General features: G+C 43.0%; 1 protein-coding gene across 2 annotated transcripts; it reads right to left on the bottom strand.

Annotated features, from left to right (window-relative positions):
• Positions 1-1,206: 1,206 nt before the first annotated feature.
• Positions 1,207-19,251, bottom strand: myh9a (myosin, heavy chain 9a, non-muscle). 2 transcript variants are annotated; one of them, XM_028411396.1, is made up of 43 exons: positions 19,009-19,251; positions 15,957-16,147; positions 15,707-15,847; positions 15,393-15,549; positions 15,187-15,214; positions 14,786-14,879; positions 14,348-14,368; positions 13,409-13,501; positions 13,151-13,214; positions 12,532-12,630; positions 11,188-11,331; positions 10,947-11,042; positions 10,770-10,846; positions 10,460-10,654; positions 10,059-10,232; positions 9,710-9,883; positions 9,468-9,582; positions 8,741-8,931; positions 8,506-8,627; positions 8,305-8,374; positions 8,021-8,181; positions 7,810-7,918; positions 7,377-7,508; positions 7,087-7,293; positions 6,567-6,704; positions 6,345-6,468; positions 6,084-6,255; positions 5,776-5,988; positions 5,531-5,675; positions 5,241-5,447; positions 5,035-5,139; positions 4,703-4,855; positions 4,344-4,592; positions 4,035-4,247; positions 3,720-3,932; positions 3,467-3,628; positions 3,095-3,223; positions 2,859-2,947; positions 2,544-2,667; positions 2,242-2,450; positions 2,046-2,154; positions 1,734-1,915; positions 1,207-1,327 (listed from the first exon to the last, which is right to left on the bottom strand). In XM_028411396.1, exons 2-42 carry the CDS (start codon positions 16,140-16,142, stop codon positions 1,739-1,741), a joined length of 5,781 nt encoding a protein of 1,926 aa, XP_028267197.1. In that variant the 5' UTR covers positions 16,143-16,147; positions 19,009-19,251; the 3' UTR covers positions 1,207-1,327; positions 1,734-1,738. The 2 variants fall into 2 exon arrangements, with proteins under 2 accessions (XP_028267197.1, XP_028266398.1); XM_028410597.1 differs by having other exon boundaries at positions 1,743-1,915.
• Positions 19,252-19,997: the final 746 nt, after the last annotated feature.

The raw sequence follows: 19,997 nt of genomic DNA, 5'->3' as shown, positions 1-19,997 counted from the left end.
AATTTAATAAATAAATCTGACATTAATATGTGCGTTTTATGTAGTGCAGAAGGATCATTTGGATCTATGTCATGCAACCTGCAACTCAACATGCAACTGCAAAAAAAGTAAATATAAACACAAAATGCAGTTCAAACAACATACATTATGTCTAAATCAACAAGGAATATAAATTAACTCATAACTACACAATTAAAAAGTCCAGCTGCATGGTGAAGTATTAATTTTAGATGTTTCAGATATCATTTTAGATTTTTTTTAAATTATAATTAATTGATGTATTTTTCCATTCCTGGAGCTCTAATCACTGACAGGTGACTGGATATTACCTGTTTTAATGTCTTGCTAGTGCCTCCTAGTGGCTGCAGAGGTTATTACACCAGAACTGGAGGCATGTGTGGGAGTATGGGATGAGGAGTAGAGAAACACATGCACAAATTGAAACACACAAACGTGATAAAGAAGTCAAACGCTTTTAATATTATGTCAATTTATTGCATTAAGGCATTTTATAAAATGTAGACTTGCCTTACAGTGTTGGCATCATATATATGTCTTTATTAATATAGTTTTAGTTTTTAGAATATTCACCGAAAATACGCTGCTACACTAACGTGCTGATAGAAACCCTTTTTTATTGTGCAAAGCAAAGCTGAAAACGTACAGTGAGCTTCTACATGACGACCACCACCGATATTAAAGTGTAAAAGCAGTGACAGAAGTTTGGTCAACCAACACTACTACTGCGATTTACCCTCACCACAACCTGAACATGTTTCTAGTCTGGTGTATTCTGTCGAGTTGGCATTGAGGTAATAACACAGTGAAAAGGGGGGGGGGGTGGGTACAGTAGATACAGATTTATACTGACACCAGCAAACGTGACCTATGGTTTGTAGCTGCAGTGAAAGTCCCAGTGTGCAACACAACTGTAAAATGACCAGTGTATTCCCTGAACAGTACCAGCACGCCCAAATAGAGTGAGAGGGCTTCTTACCAGAGCAACCATGTTTCATATAATATACCAATGAAGTAGAAAAATAGCTTAATACCTTTGTAGAAACACATGGCTTACATCCACTCGGGTGAATGAGATTTGGCCGACTATAATGCAGCGTAACAAGGGGAATATGAGGCTAAACTCTCTGCGTTTTACTTTCTTTTTTTTTTGCATGTCGACTGGTCATAAAAATATTTGTTTTCTTCTTCGTCCTCTCTTCACTCAGCTGCAGGCTCAGATGTCTCAGCTGACACATCCGCATCTTCATCGCTGTCCAGGCCACTGCGATTCAAGGTGCGTCGCATGTTGAAAGGCAGGTCTCCGCGTCTTTAAGACAAATGAAAACACAGTCAAGAGACACATTCAGCAGTGATAAAAACTTACATTTGGCTTGACACTTTTGGGACTGGTGATGTTTCGAAGCAACAGCTCATCTGCTTCTTTTACATGTAGTCAACGTTAAGTTCAATATCTAAAAACCAGAGCCACTTCCTACTAACACATCTGGCTACAGTGCAGCTAGCAGCTAAAACAATGTTAGTCTTAACTATTAAAACAATCAGTGTTCTTACATCTGCTTTAAAAGGTTAACTGTAAAACTGATTTAGCTCCCCTTTAAGTTATGAAGTGCTCTACTCTCAGCAATTCTCTCTGACTCAGCAAAACTCTCTGAAATTAAAAAATATCACACACTATGAACTAACAGCCCTTTGATTAATAAAAAATGTCCGACCGCCTTTACTTGAGCTTGCTCTTCAGAGTGCTGACTTCGCGGTTCATGGCATCTGCAGACTCGGTGGCATCCTCCAGCTCCCTCTGCAGCTTCCTGCGGTAGGTGTTGGCTCTCGTCAGCTCCTCCTCCGTCTCCTCAAGCTGACGCTTCAGCTGACGCATTCGGATGTTTGTCTTCTCCACCTGCAGAGACAGGGAAAGGATTTCACTTTAAGAACATCAATGCAGGAACCAGCGCTACAACAAACACACTATAGGAAATATGACACCGACTCATTTCTCTCTTTGATTCAAAGTGAAATGACACGAGTACCTGATCCTTGAATTGATCTGTGTTGCGTCTTTCATCGTCCACTTGCAGCATCACCTCCTTCAGCTTCTTTTCCGTCCGCCTGGTCAGCCTGGTGGCCTGCTGGCGCTCCCTGAAATCAGAAGCAAAGGCAAACTGCTGCGAGGAAACCAACGAAACACATGTTTACTTGGACCACAGCCATTTCACTGCCACGTACTTGGACTCCAAGTCAAGCTGTTCTTCCAGCTGAGCGATCTTGGCCTCCAGGGTGGTGACTGTAGACTTGTACTTTGACTTAATGGTCCCCTCAAGTTCCTGCAGTTTCAGTTTCAACTCCTTGTTTTGGCGCTCCAGCTGGGATCGAGCTCCCTCCAGCCGCTGGGAGGAGCTGCGCTCAGCAGCCAGCTCAGTGGTCAGCTGTTCCGACTAATGTCAGACACACAACACACATGCTGTTTAAGTCACAAAGAAGGTAAATAATTAAAGGCTACGTCCACAGATGCTGATGCTTGTCTTTACCTGCAGCGTGGTCCTCTTCAGACGATCATTGACCATTTCAGTGTTGACGTGTTCCTCCTCCATCTCCTCTTCCAGCTGGGTGATACGAGCCTCCAGCCTGCGCTTCTCGTCTGCTAGCAAAGCGCTGACGACAAGTAAAGAAAGGACACGTGATGGTTAACGTACTAGGATACACATGCAGATTTTGTTGCCCTGCTTTAGCACAGTCACAGACTGCAACTCCTATGATACTAATAAGCTTCTGTACCATTTATAGGCACAAATACATGTGAGTATCTGTATCACAATACACATTCTGCAGACACTGGTTCATACTTCTTGGAGTTGCTGCTGTTAATCTCATCCTGGAGCTCGTCTCTCTCGGTCTGAACTTGTCTCTTCAGCCTCTCAGCAGTGGCCAGATCCTTGAGGGAACACAAATCGTTGGAAAAGTCTACAGAAGCTGACCTAAAAGCTCAAATTTATACAATACATAAATGCACACCATAAAAAAATCTTGTAGTTGATGGTAAATTAACTAAAACATATTTTATAGATCCATGGTTTCATACCTCCTGGAAGTGCAAAGCGTCTGCCTCCAAGGTCTTAAGCTTCTTCTCAGTTTCCTTGGCTCCGTTGACGGCTTCATCTCTGGACAAACGGAGCTCATCCAGCTCTCTTGTCTGATCTTTCATTTGGGCCTGAAGCATGGACATGCAAACATCAGGGCTGAGGTTAGACTCCAAACAAAGTAATTACACTCCAAATTGCTGACTCTGTCTAGAAGGTGACACGCGTAACTGAACACCGTTCTGATGTGAAAGTGATATGAAGCTGCAGTTATTTGTTTTATTTGTCTTTGTTTCAGTTCAGTGTAATTTCACAGTCAAAGCAGAGGTTTCAGTTATGCAAAATCAGTACTCCTGTGTGTGTGTGTGAGAGACCTGTAGTTTTTTCAGCTGTTTGAATGCCTCCTCTCGTCCCTTGTTGGCAGCATCAATCTGGGTTTCAAGCTCTGCCAGGTCCAGCTCCAGCTTCTTTTTGGATGAGAGAGCCTGAGAACGCTGCCTGCGTTCATCTTCCAGCTCGACCTCCATCTCACGCACCTGAATCAGCGGAAAATATATTTTTTTTTAATGAAAATGTCAGTTATTATTCGAGATCTAAACTGAATGATGGTTTGTTAAAAAAATGAACCTGTTTGACAAGCTGCTTCCTCCTCTCCTCTCCCTGCTCGTCTCTGGCCTGCAGGTCTCGGTCAAACTGGGCCTTCATGGCCTGCATGTTGACCTCCAGACGCAGTTTGGCATCTTCTGTGGCCTGCAGCTCATCCTCCAGCTCCTCCAGCTGAACTCTCATCTCCTCCAGCTGCTGCTCCACAGCACGCTTTGACCTCTCCAACTCATGAACCTGCCGACGAGGAGCGCAATAGGAAGAACTGTAAAACTCTGCTGAGCGAATACTGTAATTCAGTTCATTTCTCTTTATTCAGACAACGGCATTTTCTCTTACACTCTTGCCAACATCATCCTTGGAGGAGACCAAGTCTTCCATCTCTGCTTTGAGCAGTTTATTGGCCCGGTCCAATTCATCTTTCAGGTCTGTCATGGCCTCCAGCTCACGGGCCAGTGTCAGTGCTCGAGTTTCCTTCTCCCTGGCTTCAGCCTCGGCCTTGTCACGCTCCTCAGCATACTGAGTAGAGATAGTTTTCTCCTCTGCCAGCATCTAAGGAAAGAAGAGAGATGATAAAAATGTGTTCCAGATAATCCAAGAGGAACTTTATAACAAAAACAAAAATAAAACAGAAATAACAAAATGAACCTGATCAAACTTCTTCTGCTTCTTTTCCAGGTTTGACACAATCTGCCTCAGGTTGTCTTGGTCCACCAAGAGGTCATCCAGCTCCTGCTGCAAGCGGGTTTTCGTCTTGTCCATCTTGTCGTAAGCTGCCGTCTTCTCCTCCAGCTGCTGCGTAATGCTCTCCATCTCTCGCTGGACCTTCTTGCGGCCCTCATCTGCTCCCTCCAATGACAAGGCCTCCTGCTCCAGCTTCTTCTTCATCTCTGCTAGCTGAAAAAAGAACAAAAAAAAAGAGGATGGTCTGTAAGGATGTGTTCTGGTTTTTCTGATGTTTTATGTTATTAGTTTCTCATTTTAACATTGAAGAACTGTGGACAGACCTGCGCCTGCAGAGTGGACACCTGCTTCTCCACATTCTTCTTGCTCTCCTCCTCCTCCTCCAGCAACTCCTTCAGGCTGTTCTGCTCATCTTCTATCTGCCTCAGGCGGGTGGAGAGGGCGAGCTTCTGACGAGTCTCCTCTTGAAGCAACCCCTGGAGTTCAGTAAGAAAATAATATCACACCTTGAGGAAATGATTGTCAGCAGACATTTGTTTAAATTGTGGCAAGATTTGCACTGTAAAAAGGTAAAATCTGTATTGAGTGCAATTTTTGATGCATATTCATTTACTTGTGTGCTATGGTAGTGATAGACACACAAACGTTTGTGTACCTGTGCATCCTGAAGTTGAGACTCTACGGACGACAGGTCCTTGCTGGATTTGATGTTTTTGCCCTCTGCCTTACTCAAAAGGCCATTCACGTTTTCCAGCTCAGACTAGAAAAATGATAGAAACAATAAATGAGAAGATTAAACCACATTTTCTTCATCCATCCAATGAGCCTCTTCATCTCAGACAGGCAGCGCTCCATCCATACCTGCATCTTGGCCATTTTTTCAGCGACCTCATGCCTATGTCGCTCACTTTCTCCAAATTTGACCTGCAACTCTTGAAGCTGGGTTTCAGCCTTCTTGCGACGGTGTTCAGAGTCTCCTTTGCTCTGTGTCAAATTCTTGACCTCAATCTGCAGCTCGTTCCACTCGCTCTCCAGGGCCTGCTTGGCTTTCTCCACGGATGCCTTGTTCTGCAGGAGCAATGCATGAGAATCATGTTACGGTTGCTCTTGAGATGTTTGGCAGCACCTTTTTTATTTCTGATATCCGTTACCCTTTTGGCCTGCTCCAGCTGCTCATTGATCTCCTCAAATGCCTGATTGTGCTTTTGTCTCATGTCAGCCATTTGCTGCTCATGAACCTTTGCCTCCTCATCCAGTGTCTTCTTCAGCTGGGCAACCTCTGTCTCTCGCTTAGTTCTGAAGACAGAAGATAAACAAAGAGAGAGAAGTCAAGTCAAATCAATTCAGTACAGACACAAAACAGTATTCTTTATGACTACACAGGTCTGACTGTTACCTCAGCTCCTGCTGTGCTGCAGTGGAATCCAAGGTATCCTCCAGCTCAGTCTTGAGGGCCTCAAGTTCCTCACTCAGATCCCTGCGGTTCTTCTCAGCCTTGGAACGTGCCTGCCTTTCCAGCTCCAAGTCCTCCTGAAGCTCAGAGATCTGGGCCTCCAGCTCCCTGATCTTCTTCTGGGCTGTGTTCTTTGCTGCAGCCTCCTCCTCAATCCTGGTAGTTAAATAAACAGAAGAAATGAGAAAGAAGACAATTAAACCACATTTGATGCAAGTAAAAAACAAAAGAGCACAGAATACTGGTCTAACCTGGCCAGGGCAGCGAGGAGTTCCTCTTCCTTCTTGGCCAGCTGAGCACGGAGTTCAGCGATCTGGGCCTGAAGGTCTGCAATCTGGTCATGCAGCTCAGTGGAGTCCCCCTCAAGTTTACGACGGTTCTTCTCCAGCTCCTGACGCAACTTCTCTTCTTTTCTCAGACGATCTGTGTTAAAAACAAAAATAATATAAACAACTGAGTTTACAGCAGATTAAATGAAAAGAATTACAAACAAATTAGACACGACCACTTGCCTTCCAAATCTGTGATCATAGCTTCATGTTTATTCTTGAGTTTCTGCAAGCTTTTGGACTTCTCTTCCTCCTCAGCCAGGTTGGTGGTAAACTCAGAGATCCTCTCCTCCAACAGTTTTTTCTCCTGAGGTTAAAAAAAAAGAATAACATTTAGCAATCAGTCACTTTGATTTCATTTGTTTTGTTATAAAAACACATTCTTCTCTACAGGCTGTACCAGACCTTGTTAAGCTTGCTGTTCTGGTCATCCAGCACCATGACGTCCTCCTCTAGTTTCTTCAGTTTGGCATCTGTGGTGACCTTCTCCATCTGAAGCTTCTGTCTGGCTGCTTCCTCTTCGTCCAGCTGCTGCTCCAGCTCCTGGATTAACAACACAGACAATATGCAAGGTTAATAATTGAAGAAGAAGAAGAAGAAGAAGAAGCTGCAAGCAGGTTCAATCGGACCCTTGTGCCTCTAGTGGTCAGTAGGAATGGTGCAGTGGGGTTTCATCATGGACATGTGAGCAATTCACATTAGCTTTGCTAACTGGGTCAAATGGAGGTTATTGAACAATATTACAAAACCAAATCAAATCAATGCAAACACTGCCATCAAGTATTCATACAAATATCAGGGGTCCTTATATCTAATTAAAGAGGTATCTTGTATCTTGTTCTTCTCTTGTATGACTATAGTTCAGTCACTTGATTACATGACATTAAATCTATTGAACATGTATTTCGATCAGCACTTCACTGACCGTGATGTTTTGCTGCATCTTCTTTCTCTCCGTTTGCATCTGAGTGACCCTCTCCTCCTCCTCCTCCAGGCGAGACTCCAGGTCATGTAGGATCTCCTCCAACTCCTGCTTCTTAGCGGCTAGGCGGGCTCTCATCTCCTCAGCCTCTGCGCAGAGCTCTGTCTCCGCCTGGAGTTGCTCCTGAAGAGCCAGCTTCTCAGCATTCAGCTAAAAGAGAAGAATCAGAGCAGGGGTCTCACAGCTGCATCACAAAAATTGTTTCCATTTAGAGACTTCACTGTGACTCTCACCTGTTTCTGCTTGGTCTCGTATTCTTTGAGCTGCTCTTCAGCCTGCACTTGTCTCTCCTTCACCTTTACCAGCTCCTCTTCTTTGGCCAGCATTTCCTCCTCCTGCCGAGACACCTGCAGCAGGGGCTTCACCTGGAGGAAAAAAATGACCCAAAATTGTATAAACAAAAGGTGACTTTCTAATTTAGTCTAATGAGTCAAGTATTTATTTTGTGGCACAATTTTCACAATGATTCAGACTTGCTACTTGAGTGCCACAAATATTGGGAAAACTTTGTGTGTCGTTTACTTTTTGAACATAACCAAGAAAGGCTGCAGACTGATTTCTATGTGATGGACAGATTCAGAAATGACATTTATGCTCAGTTCGGGATGGTCACTCATGCACATGTATACTGGTTGAATCTGCACCAGCTGACATCCACACTCTTACCTTGGTGAAAAGCCTCCACCACTGCCAGTTCCTGAGTTTGAGATAAGCTGCACAGTTTCTCTGGATCACTTTCATGGCTGTCAGCTGCTGCTGTCTCTTGGTAAACGCTCTGGATTAATAATAACAAAAAATAAAGATTAGATCAGAGTAGATTTCCTATTGAGTAACAGATTTTTAATGTGATGTGTAAAATGACTAAAATCCGTCATACTTGCGGGCCACATATCCTCTGCACCAGGCCTGGAAGCTGATGATCACATCAGTGATCTTCATGTCTCTCTCCTCCTCCAGGTGGGCCAGCACTCCAGCTCTGAAGAAGACTTTACTCTGGCCAATACGGTACAGATTTGGGTCCAGTTCCAGGGCTTTAATCTGACATAGAAGGAAGGAAGGAAGGAAGGAAGGAAGGAAGGAAGGAAGGAAGGAAGAAGACACAGTGATGCATTTCATCCTCTTGTGATGACTGCTGCAACTCAACCTGTTGGTTGCTCTTACCATGAGCACACAGGCTTGTTTACCATCCATGAATCCCTTTGGAATGGCATTAGGAGTTAGGATCTCATACCTAAGAGACAGACAAATATGTACAGAGACATTCACTGCAGTGGCTGTGATTTAGTGTCACCATCTAGTCTTGCAGTTCAAACATGCTAAATGCTATATGTTCTATATGCAAATAAATCTGCTGTATGTCACCTCTGTCTGAACTCCTGGAAGACGATGCGGTTGGGGAAACCCTGTCTACAGATGCGAATTCCCTCCAAGACTCCATTACACCTCAGCTGGTCCAGAACCAGGTGAGACTCCAGTTTACCAGCCTGAAACGGGAAAACAAAAGAATTGTCCATGTCAACGTATCGCTCCATTTTTTTCCTTAACTGCGACTGCAGCATTGATAAATACTGTTAATGTGGTTTTCTTTGTGTTGTACCTTCTTCTCGTGGTTGGGGATGATGCAGCGGACAAAGTTGGGGTTGGTGTTCCTCAGTGTGGCCATAAGGTTACTCAGCTGCTCCTTGTACAGCTGGCCCACAGTGCGGAACATGCCTTTGCGGGTTTTGAAAGCACCGTGCATGGAGTCCGACATTCCTGCCACCTTATCCAGGCCGACAATCCGGTCCACTGTGAAGGGGCACAAGGACAAGTCAGAAAACAAAATAACAAACAAATAAAGGCTGATTTTGAAACTGTGCTGAACACAAATGATGTGTGAAAGTGTGTCTTTAAGTAAACTAGAGGCAGGTTTCTTTGCTGCTCCATTGACTTTGTTACTTGATGTTGCAGTTAGAGGAAATAAATGTTGAATAAGAGTTAGCTTTTGATGTCAGAGTGGATTTGATGCATACTCAATGAGCCTGTGACCACAGGGGGTTCTATCATCTGACATTTGGCAAACAAAGTACGGTACTAATGTGTCACTGGTAAACAAAATCATGCAAAAGATAGTTTCCTCTCTCTCTCTCTCTGAACAAAGGGCTCAGGTGCATACACACAGCGAAGCATAACAGGACCAAAAGCTACTGTATGAACCCGTCACCACCATTGATTTACTGATCGGGGTTATAACCTTCTTTGTAAACAGGTGAAAGGTTTACAAACCCATCACGTGATTCAGACCAGAAGAGAATAAAGTGTCAAAGTAAATTCAGACCACTTACTGTCTCTCCACAAGTCAGCTGTGAACTTGTCTGTAGACTGATTGAGCAAAGTCGCCACACACTCATTCAGAGGATCCATGTTTTTCATCAACCACTCATCTGCCTTGTAGTCTACCTGCATCAGGAGAGACAGCACTGTTACACGTCAACTGATGTCTTACTGTTGTGTCCTGTTCAGCAGCAAGTGTTGTTTTCCTCCATTGGCTTTGTAGAACAGAAAAATATAAAATAAAAAATCTGACCTTCCCAGCATAGTGGAATATGCAGAAATCAGCATCATCCTTGAGTTTCTTGGGTTTCTGGAACTTGGGGTGTGTTCCCTGCTCCTGAACCACCTTCTCCACAAAGCTCTTGTCTGTGGCTTTGGGGAACCAGCACTCTTCATCCAGCAGAGCCAGGATTCCTGGAGGACCAGCCTGCAAGAGGACACATGTCAAGCTGCTGTTCAGAGGTATCTGATCTGATCATCTGTGTGGACATGTGCTGCAGAAAACACGAGTGGTAACTTTTGCAGGTGTTGTAACAAATAATCTGAAGTATTACTCCAGAACAGAAAAGTGAAGGCAGAAAGAGAGCTCTTAGAAGTCGTACAGGTTTTTCAATGAGCTCGATGCAGGGCTGCAAGTCCAGGCCGAAGTCAATGAAGCTCCACTCGATGCCCTCCCTCTGATATTCCTCCTGCTCCAGGACGAACATGGTGTGGTTGAAGAGCTGCTGAAGCTTCTCATTGGTGTAGTTGATACAGAGCTGCTCGAACGAGTTCAACTGTAGGAAAGAATTAGAAGACAATCTATGATCAAGTGATGTCTTAGTAACTGAATATAAGCAAAACCAATTCACATCATCTACTAGTAAATCACCTTTTGGAAAAGATTATTTTGCCTAATGCTGCACTAATGTTGTATTAATCAGCCTTCAATGCGGCCTGTGTTAAAGAGTCTTAAAAATAGGATGGAGTATTAAAAAAGACACCCAAGCCTGTAAATCTGTACCTCAAAGATCTCAAATCCTGCAATGTCTAGGATGCCAATGAAGGAGGCTCCCTGTCTCTTGGTCTTGTCCAGGGCCTTATTGATTCTCATAACCAGCCAGCGGAACATCCTCTCATAAGACGCTTTGGCCAGAGCCTCCACGGCAAACTCGGCCTGCTCCTGGGTCTGGGCCTTCTGGACATAGTCCCGGCCAACCTGGAAAAGAAAAATCATTAGAACTACATGGACACCCAGTTAAGACAAAACAAGGTGTGTGGATCACACACACTATGTGGCTATGGTGAAACGATGGTATTGTTTTTATGCAGACCTTTATTCTGGGAGACAGGATGGCTCGTGTGAAGTCAGTCACATTGATGCCCAGCAGGTGACACACTTTCTGAGCAGCTGGAGGTAAAAAGCGAGGATCATGGTTGATGATGGACTGCATGCAAAGAGGAAGAAGTTCTGGTGGCGTGTGTGTGTGTGTTTGTGTAAATGTGTGTACCGGTGTCGTCAGGCAGGGACGCCTGGTCAGAGTTACGCTCCTTCTTGAAAACCATGTTTCCCAGCTGCAGCACGGCTGACACCACCTTCAACAAACCTGAGAGAAAACCAGAGGACAAGAGTCTGATCAAGCATTGGGCTGGCTTCACGAATGTTAGTTTTCTTCTTAGCTGAATAATGTGGAAAACTGCAACTTTGTAATTATGATGAAAATCAGTGGTTAAAACATAATAAGATGATACCGATTGTCTCCTCCTCCGGGATGCTCATGATCTGAAAGGCGTCCAAGGTTTCTGTGAACAGGTCTTTGTCCTGCTGTCCAGCAATCGTCATGTTTCCGTTGGACAGGAAACGATACTTTTTGTAATCTTCCAGACACAACTCAGCTGGAACGGGAACAGGGGAAAGTGTCAGTGATTGCGTATTTGTGCAAAGCTAAAGAGACTTTGACGTGACGTTCAGAGGAAACTGTGCAGCTCTACCTGGCTTTAACCTCAAACTGAAATCAAAAGAGTTGATCCAGCAACTCATTTCAGTCAAAACAAACCTCTCCACTTTAACCCTCATGGACTGTTCGCAAACACTACCCTTATATGTTGTTTGGGACAAAAACGTCCCCTAACAGTTTTAAAAATATATCAGATAAATATTTTTTTGACATTTTTTTGCATAGACCTTTTAATTAACTTCAGTTCTAATCAACAGTAGTGAAAAATAATTTTCCCCCTACTACTACTAATTTTTACAGTTAATATGGTCATTAAGTTGTTAACTGTAAAAATCACAAATGTTACCTCCTACCAACAGGGTAAACCACCAACAATCAAGAATGCATGATTATGTAGTGCCATGGCTGTGCAGTCAATGTGGTTATAATGTAAGTCTATGGGACAAAATGGGAGAAAAAATGAAAATCCAGTGCTGTGCAAAAACTAATAATGCAATAAAGTCAATTTTTACTGATGTTTGACATGACCAAACTGTAATAAAGGTTAAAAAAAAATCCAGTCCACATTCACCTTTTCTATTAAAAATGAGCCATTTTGTGTGTTTTTTTCCAATTTTCAGCACCACCCCTTATAAAATTGGTGATTAATGGGTTAAAATCCTGGGGGAAAATGATTTTTTCACTACTGTTGATTAGAACTGAAGTTAATTAAAAGGTCTATGCAAAAAAATTTCAAAAAAATATTTATCTGATATATTTTTAAAACCGTTAAAGTTAGGGGACGTTTTTGTCCCGAACAACACATAAGGGGTTAAAATTTGCCCACAGTGTACTACCTATGACCTATGAAAAATTTTAAAATCATATTAACAAAATTTATGTAAAATTAAGCTTGTTGAGCAAAGATGATTCAATTTGTTCACATATTGACAAAGTTATGGCCAAAATAAACAGAAAAATTTCTCTCAGAGGACAAAAATGTCCCGAACAGTGCATGAGGGATAAACTGACTCCACCATTTGTAACGCATTCAACATTACTGTTAAGCTTAAGCAATTATTTGGCAACAATAAGAGCCTTTGTTTCATGTTGCCCTGCCCAGTACATATGTGTTGTAATAAAGAAGATGTGTGCTCACTGCGCAGCTTGTCTCCTGCGCCTGTCAGCATGTAGTAGAAGATGTGGAAGCTCCTCTCGTCTTTGGCTTGTCTGATGGCTCGAGACTTCTCCAGCAGATCTGACGACAGCTCAGTCAAGGGCAAACGCATACAAACACGAGCACTGTACTAAAACCCATCTAGTAAAGCTTGTTGAAAACTAGTCCTAATAAATCTTTGGATGTTGTCCCTTAAATGGTGACATGAACAAATACATGTTGAGTGGCATCAAGGCAAACCACCTGACAGGAAGATCACAGCAAAAAAGGCTTGAACCAGCATCTGAGACCAAAAAAAAAACTCCTCTTCCAGGTGAAGAACCAGAGTGTAGACTCTCAATTTATGTCTATGGTCCCCTGTGTGCATCTTCAGGACAACATCACAACTGGTTTGCTCCTCAGAAAGGCTGGGCTGGCTTCTTCATTGGGGTTTAAAGGATTGATTGGAGGATAAATCATTATTTTCAGTTTGGTTGGACTCTTTTAGGCTTAAGAAATGATCGTGATTAAGGTTAGAATAGAACCGTTCTGAAAGGTCCAAACAGCACTGTTGACTGTAGAAACTGGATGTAAATAACATCTGTCTATTTGTAAAGGATACAGGTTTCAATGTTGGCTCCAACGATGTATCCATTGACGTCAAAGTTGATCCTAATAAATTTTCCCTTAATAAAGAAAAAAGAATATAATTTAGATACAGCACCTACACATAAAGTCTGAACATAATACACAGTATACAATAACGTAATCATCATTATTCAGTGTCATGCTATTCAAAGAGTGTTTTTTCAAATTATGATAAGAAACTGTTGCATTCATATTTCATTGTTATAGAGGAGCAAACACTGATGGTGCTCACAAATCTTGAGGAGTTGTCGTTCTTGACGGTCTTTGCGTTGCCAAAGGCTTCCAGGATGGGGTTCGCTTGCAGAAGCTGCTTTTCCAGCTCACCCTTAAAAGAGAGAAAACATCATGAGACCAAAGTGTACTATTGTGATGAGATGAGCACTGGCCAAGCACAAGTCATGCATTATCTTTTGCAGCACAGCAGATCTTTGGTAGCTGGTGAATGCAGACAGAGAACAATGAGTTATTCACCTCATTAAAAACAAGTCAGGCTGCATTAAAAAGAGTAACCTCGGGGGATGTTATGGTTGCCCAACCAGCCACAAGAAAAAAACACAGAATTTAACACACACATTCTGACAAAGCAGAAAGCTCACTCAAGCTCCAAAACCCAGGATGACAGGCTCCCTCCATGCAGACACCAACAAAACAAGAAGCAGGTTAGCCAAGCTTTTCCTCAAAGGAAACGCAGGATGATAAATAAGCTGGGTGCACCAATGCTGCTGCAGACCTTTAAACTCTAAGAATAGTTAAATACCAGTTTCATTTGTTTTTTTGCGGAGAGCACAGAAACTCTGCCACATGTCCATGCTAAGGTAAACGACCTGCTAGTATCGAAATCTGATCAGCACAGCTTAGCTCAGAGATAGGTGGGGTTTTTACTTTGGACAGAGCAGGTAAGCTGTATCCAATGTCCCACTTGTGCTAAACTAACCGTTTGCCTGCAGTGTTATTTACCAGAAAGAGGAACTTGTAAAATGCTGCAGGAACAAGTCCTTCAGGTATCAACATTTACACGTGTAAGAATGTCGTATTTCAAATGCTTTGCTTTCATCTTCAAAATAATCCAAGAGATTATTTTTCTTCTACTTCCGAGCATGAATGCATTTCCTTTCAGACACAGACAATTAAAATTATTTGTTAGTACGGACACTTATGTGGATGAACTCACATGTGACAACACAGCAGTGCCCTGTAGAGTGGAAAAACACACAGTTTAATACATTTGAAACAAACTTCATCAGCAACAGTGTTACATAACCTCAGAGGAAACCTGCTGTCACCTGAGAAGCAGGTCAAATGATTTATAAAGCATTTCATGTAGAGTCTTGCAAAAATAATACATATGAGAGCAGTGACACACACACAGACACACACACACAGACACACACAGACAGACACACACACACAGACACACACACACACACAGACACACAGTACATTGCAGAGGTGAGGCGGGCACGTCAAGGCCTGAAACAGGAATGTTCAGTCGCCACACAGCTTGTCTGAGCTACATTATAATCAGATGGACGACCATGTTCCCCTCATGTTCCCATCTTTAAATGTTAGAAATGAGAAACAACAGCAGCAACAGCAGGCCATTACTGACCTGGTCTTTCTTGGACTTGAAGGAAGAGGCCACATGTGCAAGATACTGGATGACTTTCTTAGTATTCTCTGTTTTTCCTGCTCCTGATTCCCCCCTGCAGAAATGATAAAAGACAAAAAGATTTAAGCCAAAACACAAGCTTTCCAACACCAAGGATAAACTCTGGTTTCATTTCTAAATGAAAAGATAATCATCTACCATTCATTCATAACAAAGATCAGAGTATTTTTTTAGATTTCTGATGTTACTGTATGAAACTGCAGTTATAGTGTTCCTATGCTAAGCTAATTGACTGCTGCTGCATTAAAAGGTGCACCAGGGAAACATTAGCATTTAGCCTTCAATTCTTTCGTAGTGTAGCAACTTTCACAGTTTGTCATGTCAGTGTAAGAGAGACATACGTGCAGAGGATGGACTGATCCTCCCGATCTGTCAGAGGAAGCAGAAAATGAGAATTAGGAACAGATCTGACACAACAGAAATTCACATGTGAAACTCTGCATTGTGCAGGTTGTGTGTAACTGTGAGGCATGAATGCAGCGTGGCACTGAAACAATCAATCTATTGGCTGTTCAATCCACAAAAAAAAAAAACACATCTGCTGTACCCTGCATCATGCTTCTGTAGGCCGTGTCAGTGATGGCGTAGATGTGAGGGGGCATCTCGTGTCTCTTCTTGCCCTTGTACATGTTAACGATGTCCTCGCTGTAGATGGGCAGGTACTTATACGGGTTAACCACCACACAGAAAAGGCCGGAGTATGTCTGACGGGTAAAAAGGAGCATCAGTGTCACGCAATTACTTGCAACCAAAAAAAAAAAACAAATAAAAATCTGTAATATGAATCTGTGCAAACACACATTTAACCTGTTGCTAAATAAACAAGCGCACACACACACGCATGGATCCACCCAGACTCACATAGATGAGTCCAGAGTAGTATCTCTCTTTGAGGTTGTGCAGCACGGAGGCCTCATTCAGGCAGGTGAGCTCCGCCATGTCCTCCACCTTGTTGAACTTGGGAGGGTTCATCTTCTGAATGTCATCTTTGTTTACCTTCACCTGAGATTCACATGAAACAAGTCAGCTGCAGAGTCCTGATCCAGGCATGATCCAGGAATTATAAACAGGATTTATACAGTTGAATTTTAACTATCAAGAAGAAATCTACCTTTTTGCCAGAGTCCGTCAGCTCCACCACACACTCGTCTCCCTGCTCCTCTTTGACAGAACCAGCCTCAAAGCCCAGCTTCTCACTGGGGACCCACACCAGCTTTTTAGTGGCCCAGTCAGCCTGAGCCAGAGGGTTGTTCATGGTGCTGCGGTCCCCATACAGGAACTTGTCTGCGTCCGTCATGGTAGCTTCGGGGCAGAAAAAGAGAATGATTGAAGCCTTTGAAAAAACTCAAAACAAAAGCACATAGACGCAGCTTGGTCGAATATATGTGTGGACATGGGTGTGGCTCATCATGCCGGTCTATCGCACCAAAACATGGAGCAACAGGATGGTGGATATTTTGACTTCAGGTGTTGTCTGTCCCTCTGCACAGCTAATTGTGTGACTTTTGCTCACACAAACATGACAACTGAGGTGATGATGTACATCAACAGGAGGTTCCGCCTCTGTGCAACAACAGCTGCTTTTTTTTTGCATGCATGTCCTACTGTGAACCTGAAGCTGGTCAAAACAGGCAGCAGGAGAGAATAAGCCAGATGTTGTTTTACTTTACACTCTCAGCTGTACTTTCCCTCTTCTTCTCCTTCTACCTGTCCATCCTTTATTCCCCGCCTGACCCACATTCCTTCCGCACCAGCTCATTACACAGAATTCCACAAATTCCCAACTCCTGCTCATTATCCATGACCCTCTCCATAGCTATTATAATTATCATTCAGCTCTGTGTATTTAAAGCCTACAGCTACATGTAAAAAAAAAAAAAGTCCTGTGCAGGTTGGTGAAGAGGAGGCAGAAAAGGAATGTTGGAGCAAGTCCGGGCAAAGAGAGAAATGTCATTATTCCCCCGACCACACCCTGAAGAAATACTCAGACCCGCATTACAAGAAAAATGACCTAAAAAGGAGATAACACGCCATCATCAGGATTCTGATTTCATCTGTATACGTGCTGAGTAATATCAAGCACTGACAAGTCATTAAACAGCACACTCCGAGGTCTGTTTCTGAATGATGTGTAACAGGTCATGACGTGGGAAAGCGACGACGTTACAGAAAAACTGTTTACAAAGCTTTATCATTTCATATAAAAAATAAAACACTTCAATATCTGTGCAGCAACACTGTAAATGCTGTCTGTCAGTCAACGTATCCACCACGAACAGCTGGACTAATATATAAAAAAATGAAACACAATTAAAGTGTAGCCAGCAAAGTGGCAAGCTAACAGTAGATTAAAAAAAAACATGATCGTGGCCTTAAAGCCTGGATCGGTTCTGTGGGTCGTCTCCATCTAGTTGCAGAGTAACTGACCCTGTATGAGTAAACGTGCAGAGTTTTCTTAAGACGTTTGGTGCTCGTACACTGTGAGATCACAGCTGTTTCCACCTTTTGTGTTTGCGTGTGGACAAAGTGCATGAAAATATGTGTGTGTGGACAAGTCCCAAAACTAATTAGTGACCAAATAAACATGAGGACATGTGAGTGGATTATCACTTTAAGTAAACACACTCCGTGGACACATGCTGATAGGGACGCCTCTAATGATTTAATGAGGATCCTGAATGATAGACTCATCACAGACTCCTCTGTGCTGCAACATTGTTCAAATAATGGAGCTTTTGTTTGTGTGTGTGTGCGGAGAGAGATAAATACACAGATAGTGTGTGTGTGTGTGTGTGTTTACAGAGCGAGGGATAAAGGGATAAGTACAGAAGGTGTCATCTGTGTCTCACTTAAGTTCATTATGTGCTCAGACTCTTGAAGACCAGTGGGGGAGGAAGAGGAACACACAGACATTTCTTCGAATGAAGATGAAGTAGACATATTTAGAGTGGACGAAAAACTTGTGACATTCACATGTATGTGCTTCTCTGTTAAAGCCGACCATGGGCTAACTTCCTCAGGAAGTTGCACAAACAGATGCAGATTTTGTCACAGAGTTTCAAAACGAGTCTCTTCAATCTTCACATCTTTGCTTCTGTATTGATGCGTGTCAATCTGTATTGATTAAAATCAAAATTCTGCAAACCTACTGCAGGGTCAGGATCAACTTCAAACCACCCCATTGTCTGAGCGGACTAGTCTAATCTCTGGTGTGCTTCGGCACGTTTTCGGCATCCTCTCCACCCTCCTGCCCTCTCTTGTTCTTGGCTGTTAGTCAATCCCAGCTTTATGCAGACCTCTCTTACCTAACACACACACACAGACACACACACACACAAGCCCTGCCACCTGCAGCCTGATGGGAGCTCCACAATGCTGTGGCTCTGACATCAGGGATTAGTTAAAAGCGTGAGTGTAGACAGCGAAAAGATGTTTGATTTCTTAATGGCCTGGGAGAAAAGAGCAGGGCGAGCGGAGAAGCAGAAGTAAAGTCAACACGTTAATGATCAGATGTTTGTGTTTAACAGCAGTTCTCATGAGGAGGGCGTTCCTGCAGCTGAATCAAAAGAGGAACACAATTCTACAAAGTCATGCCTAGATCGTGTTGATAACTCATGACAGACAGCAGCTACTCAGCGCTGTTTCTTTTAACTGCCTGCCAATTTTGTACCCTAAGGGTAGACACACACACACAGACACACACACACACACTGCAGCTGGGTGTGTTTAACAAAATTAAACCAAATCAAACAGACACTGAACTCTAAACCATGAGATTAAATCATGAATTTTCACACCACCTGTTTTTCCTGCCCTGCATATATTATTATTATTATTATTTCCTGCTAAATAGTGGTTAAACCTCACAGCTGCTCATGTACACCTGAAGTGACCACATCAGTGTCTGATTACTGGTTAAACCGGTGTTAGAAGTGCATCAAAGTGGCTGAGTCTGAGTTATCAACCACTTTTTTTTTCCAACATTAATATTCCCCCACTAAAAAGTGAGCATGCGCAGGTTTAAAGAGCTGAGAACACCTGGCCAGGTGTTTCTCATCCCAAGAATTACAGAAAAATTAACTCATAGCTTATTTTTCTTAAATCTCTTCACATAGTTTTGGAGCTCCGTGTGTCTACAGAGGAAGAAAAGAGAGAGAACACACCTGGTTTTCAGCAGCAGGCACTGGAGGTGAGCTTTTCTCTGTGTCCGTGTTTGCAGCAGCAGCCGCACAGTCCTGCTCGACAGCACAGAAGTAAGAACTGCTCAGGTTGTTGTTAATTGTGGTTTTTTTTAGCCTCCTGCCTCTTCGGGGTGTTTTTCAGCAGACTCTCTGCGACTTCAGCCGGTCCAGCTGCTCAGATGTGGCTCGGTGAGGACGGACGGTCGGCGCCGCTCTGATCTACCCAGTTTTATTTTTCGCAGGTAAGTCACAGGCCCCGCCCCCCCTCCGCCTCTCCCGTCCGGCACCGTGTGCTGCGTTCAAGAGCCGCACGTAAAAACCCGTGAATTTCAGTTTTCTATACAAAAACTTTTTTTTAAAAGCTACTTTAAAGTTAAATTGTGCAAATAACAGAATGAAACACACACATTTTGACCTATTAGTATTTCTAAACCTAACATAAGGAAATATAAGACACTTAAAATATCAAAACCAAATGAGGAACAGATTCACATTCTGTGAATGACACAGACATGAGTAGTATACACACATCCTTATTGCAGGCTGATCTCTGACTAAGATATAAGTGTGTGTGTGTGTGTGTGTGTAGGAATGCAGAGCGTCGTCTGTACCTGCAACAGGAGCAGGGGTGTGTCACTGCTGATGTGTCCGAGATGGAAACATGATACGAAACCACATAAGATGTCACAGCGCCGAAGAATCGATGGTAAAAACAACATGTACACAGAGTGTGTTCATGTATTTACGTTGAAACCGTTTGAGTGACAGGTCAGCTTTATCTGTGCAAACATGCAAACCACAAGAAGGGGTCCGTGTTTTCAGACAAAAACCACAATATGGGCTCAGATATATTTTAGACTTACAGCCATGATCCTATAGAGTCTCCACAGCTCATACAACAGAAGACCAAGTGTCTACCTGCACTTTGTGTCCCATCCACCAATCTGCTTTTGGTGTAATTTCCTACCATA

This window comes from Parambassis ranga, chromosome 1, assembly GCF_900634625.1.
Source record: "Parambassis ranga chromosome 1, fParRan2.1, whole genome shotgun sequence".
NCBI classification, from domain to species: domain Eukaryota; kingdom Metazoa; phylum Chordata; class Actinopteri; family Ambassidae; genus Parambassis; species Parambassis ranga.
This window is presented reverse-complemented; position numbering and strand designations above follow the sequence as displayed.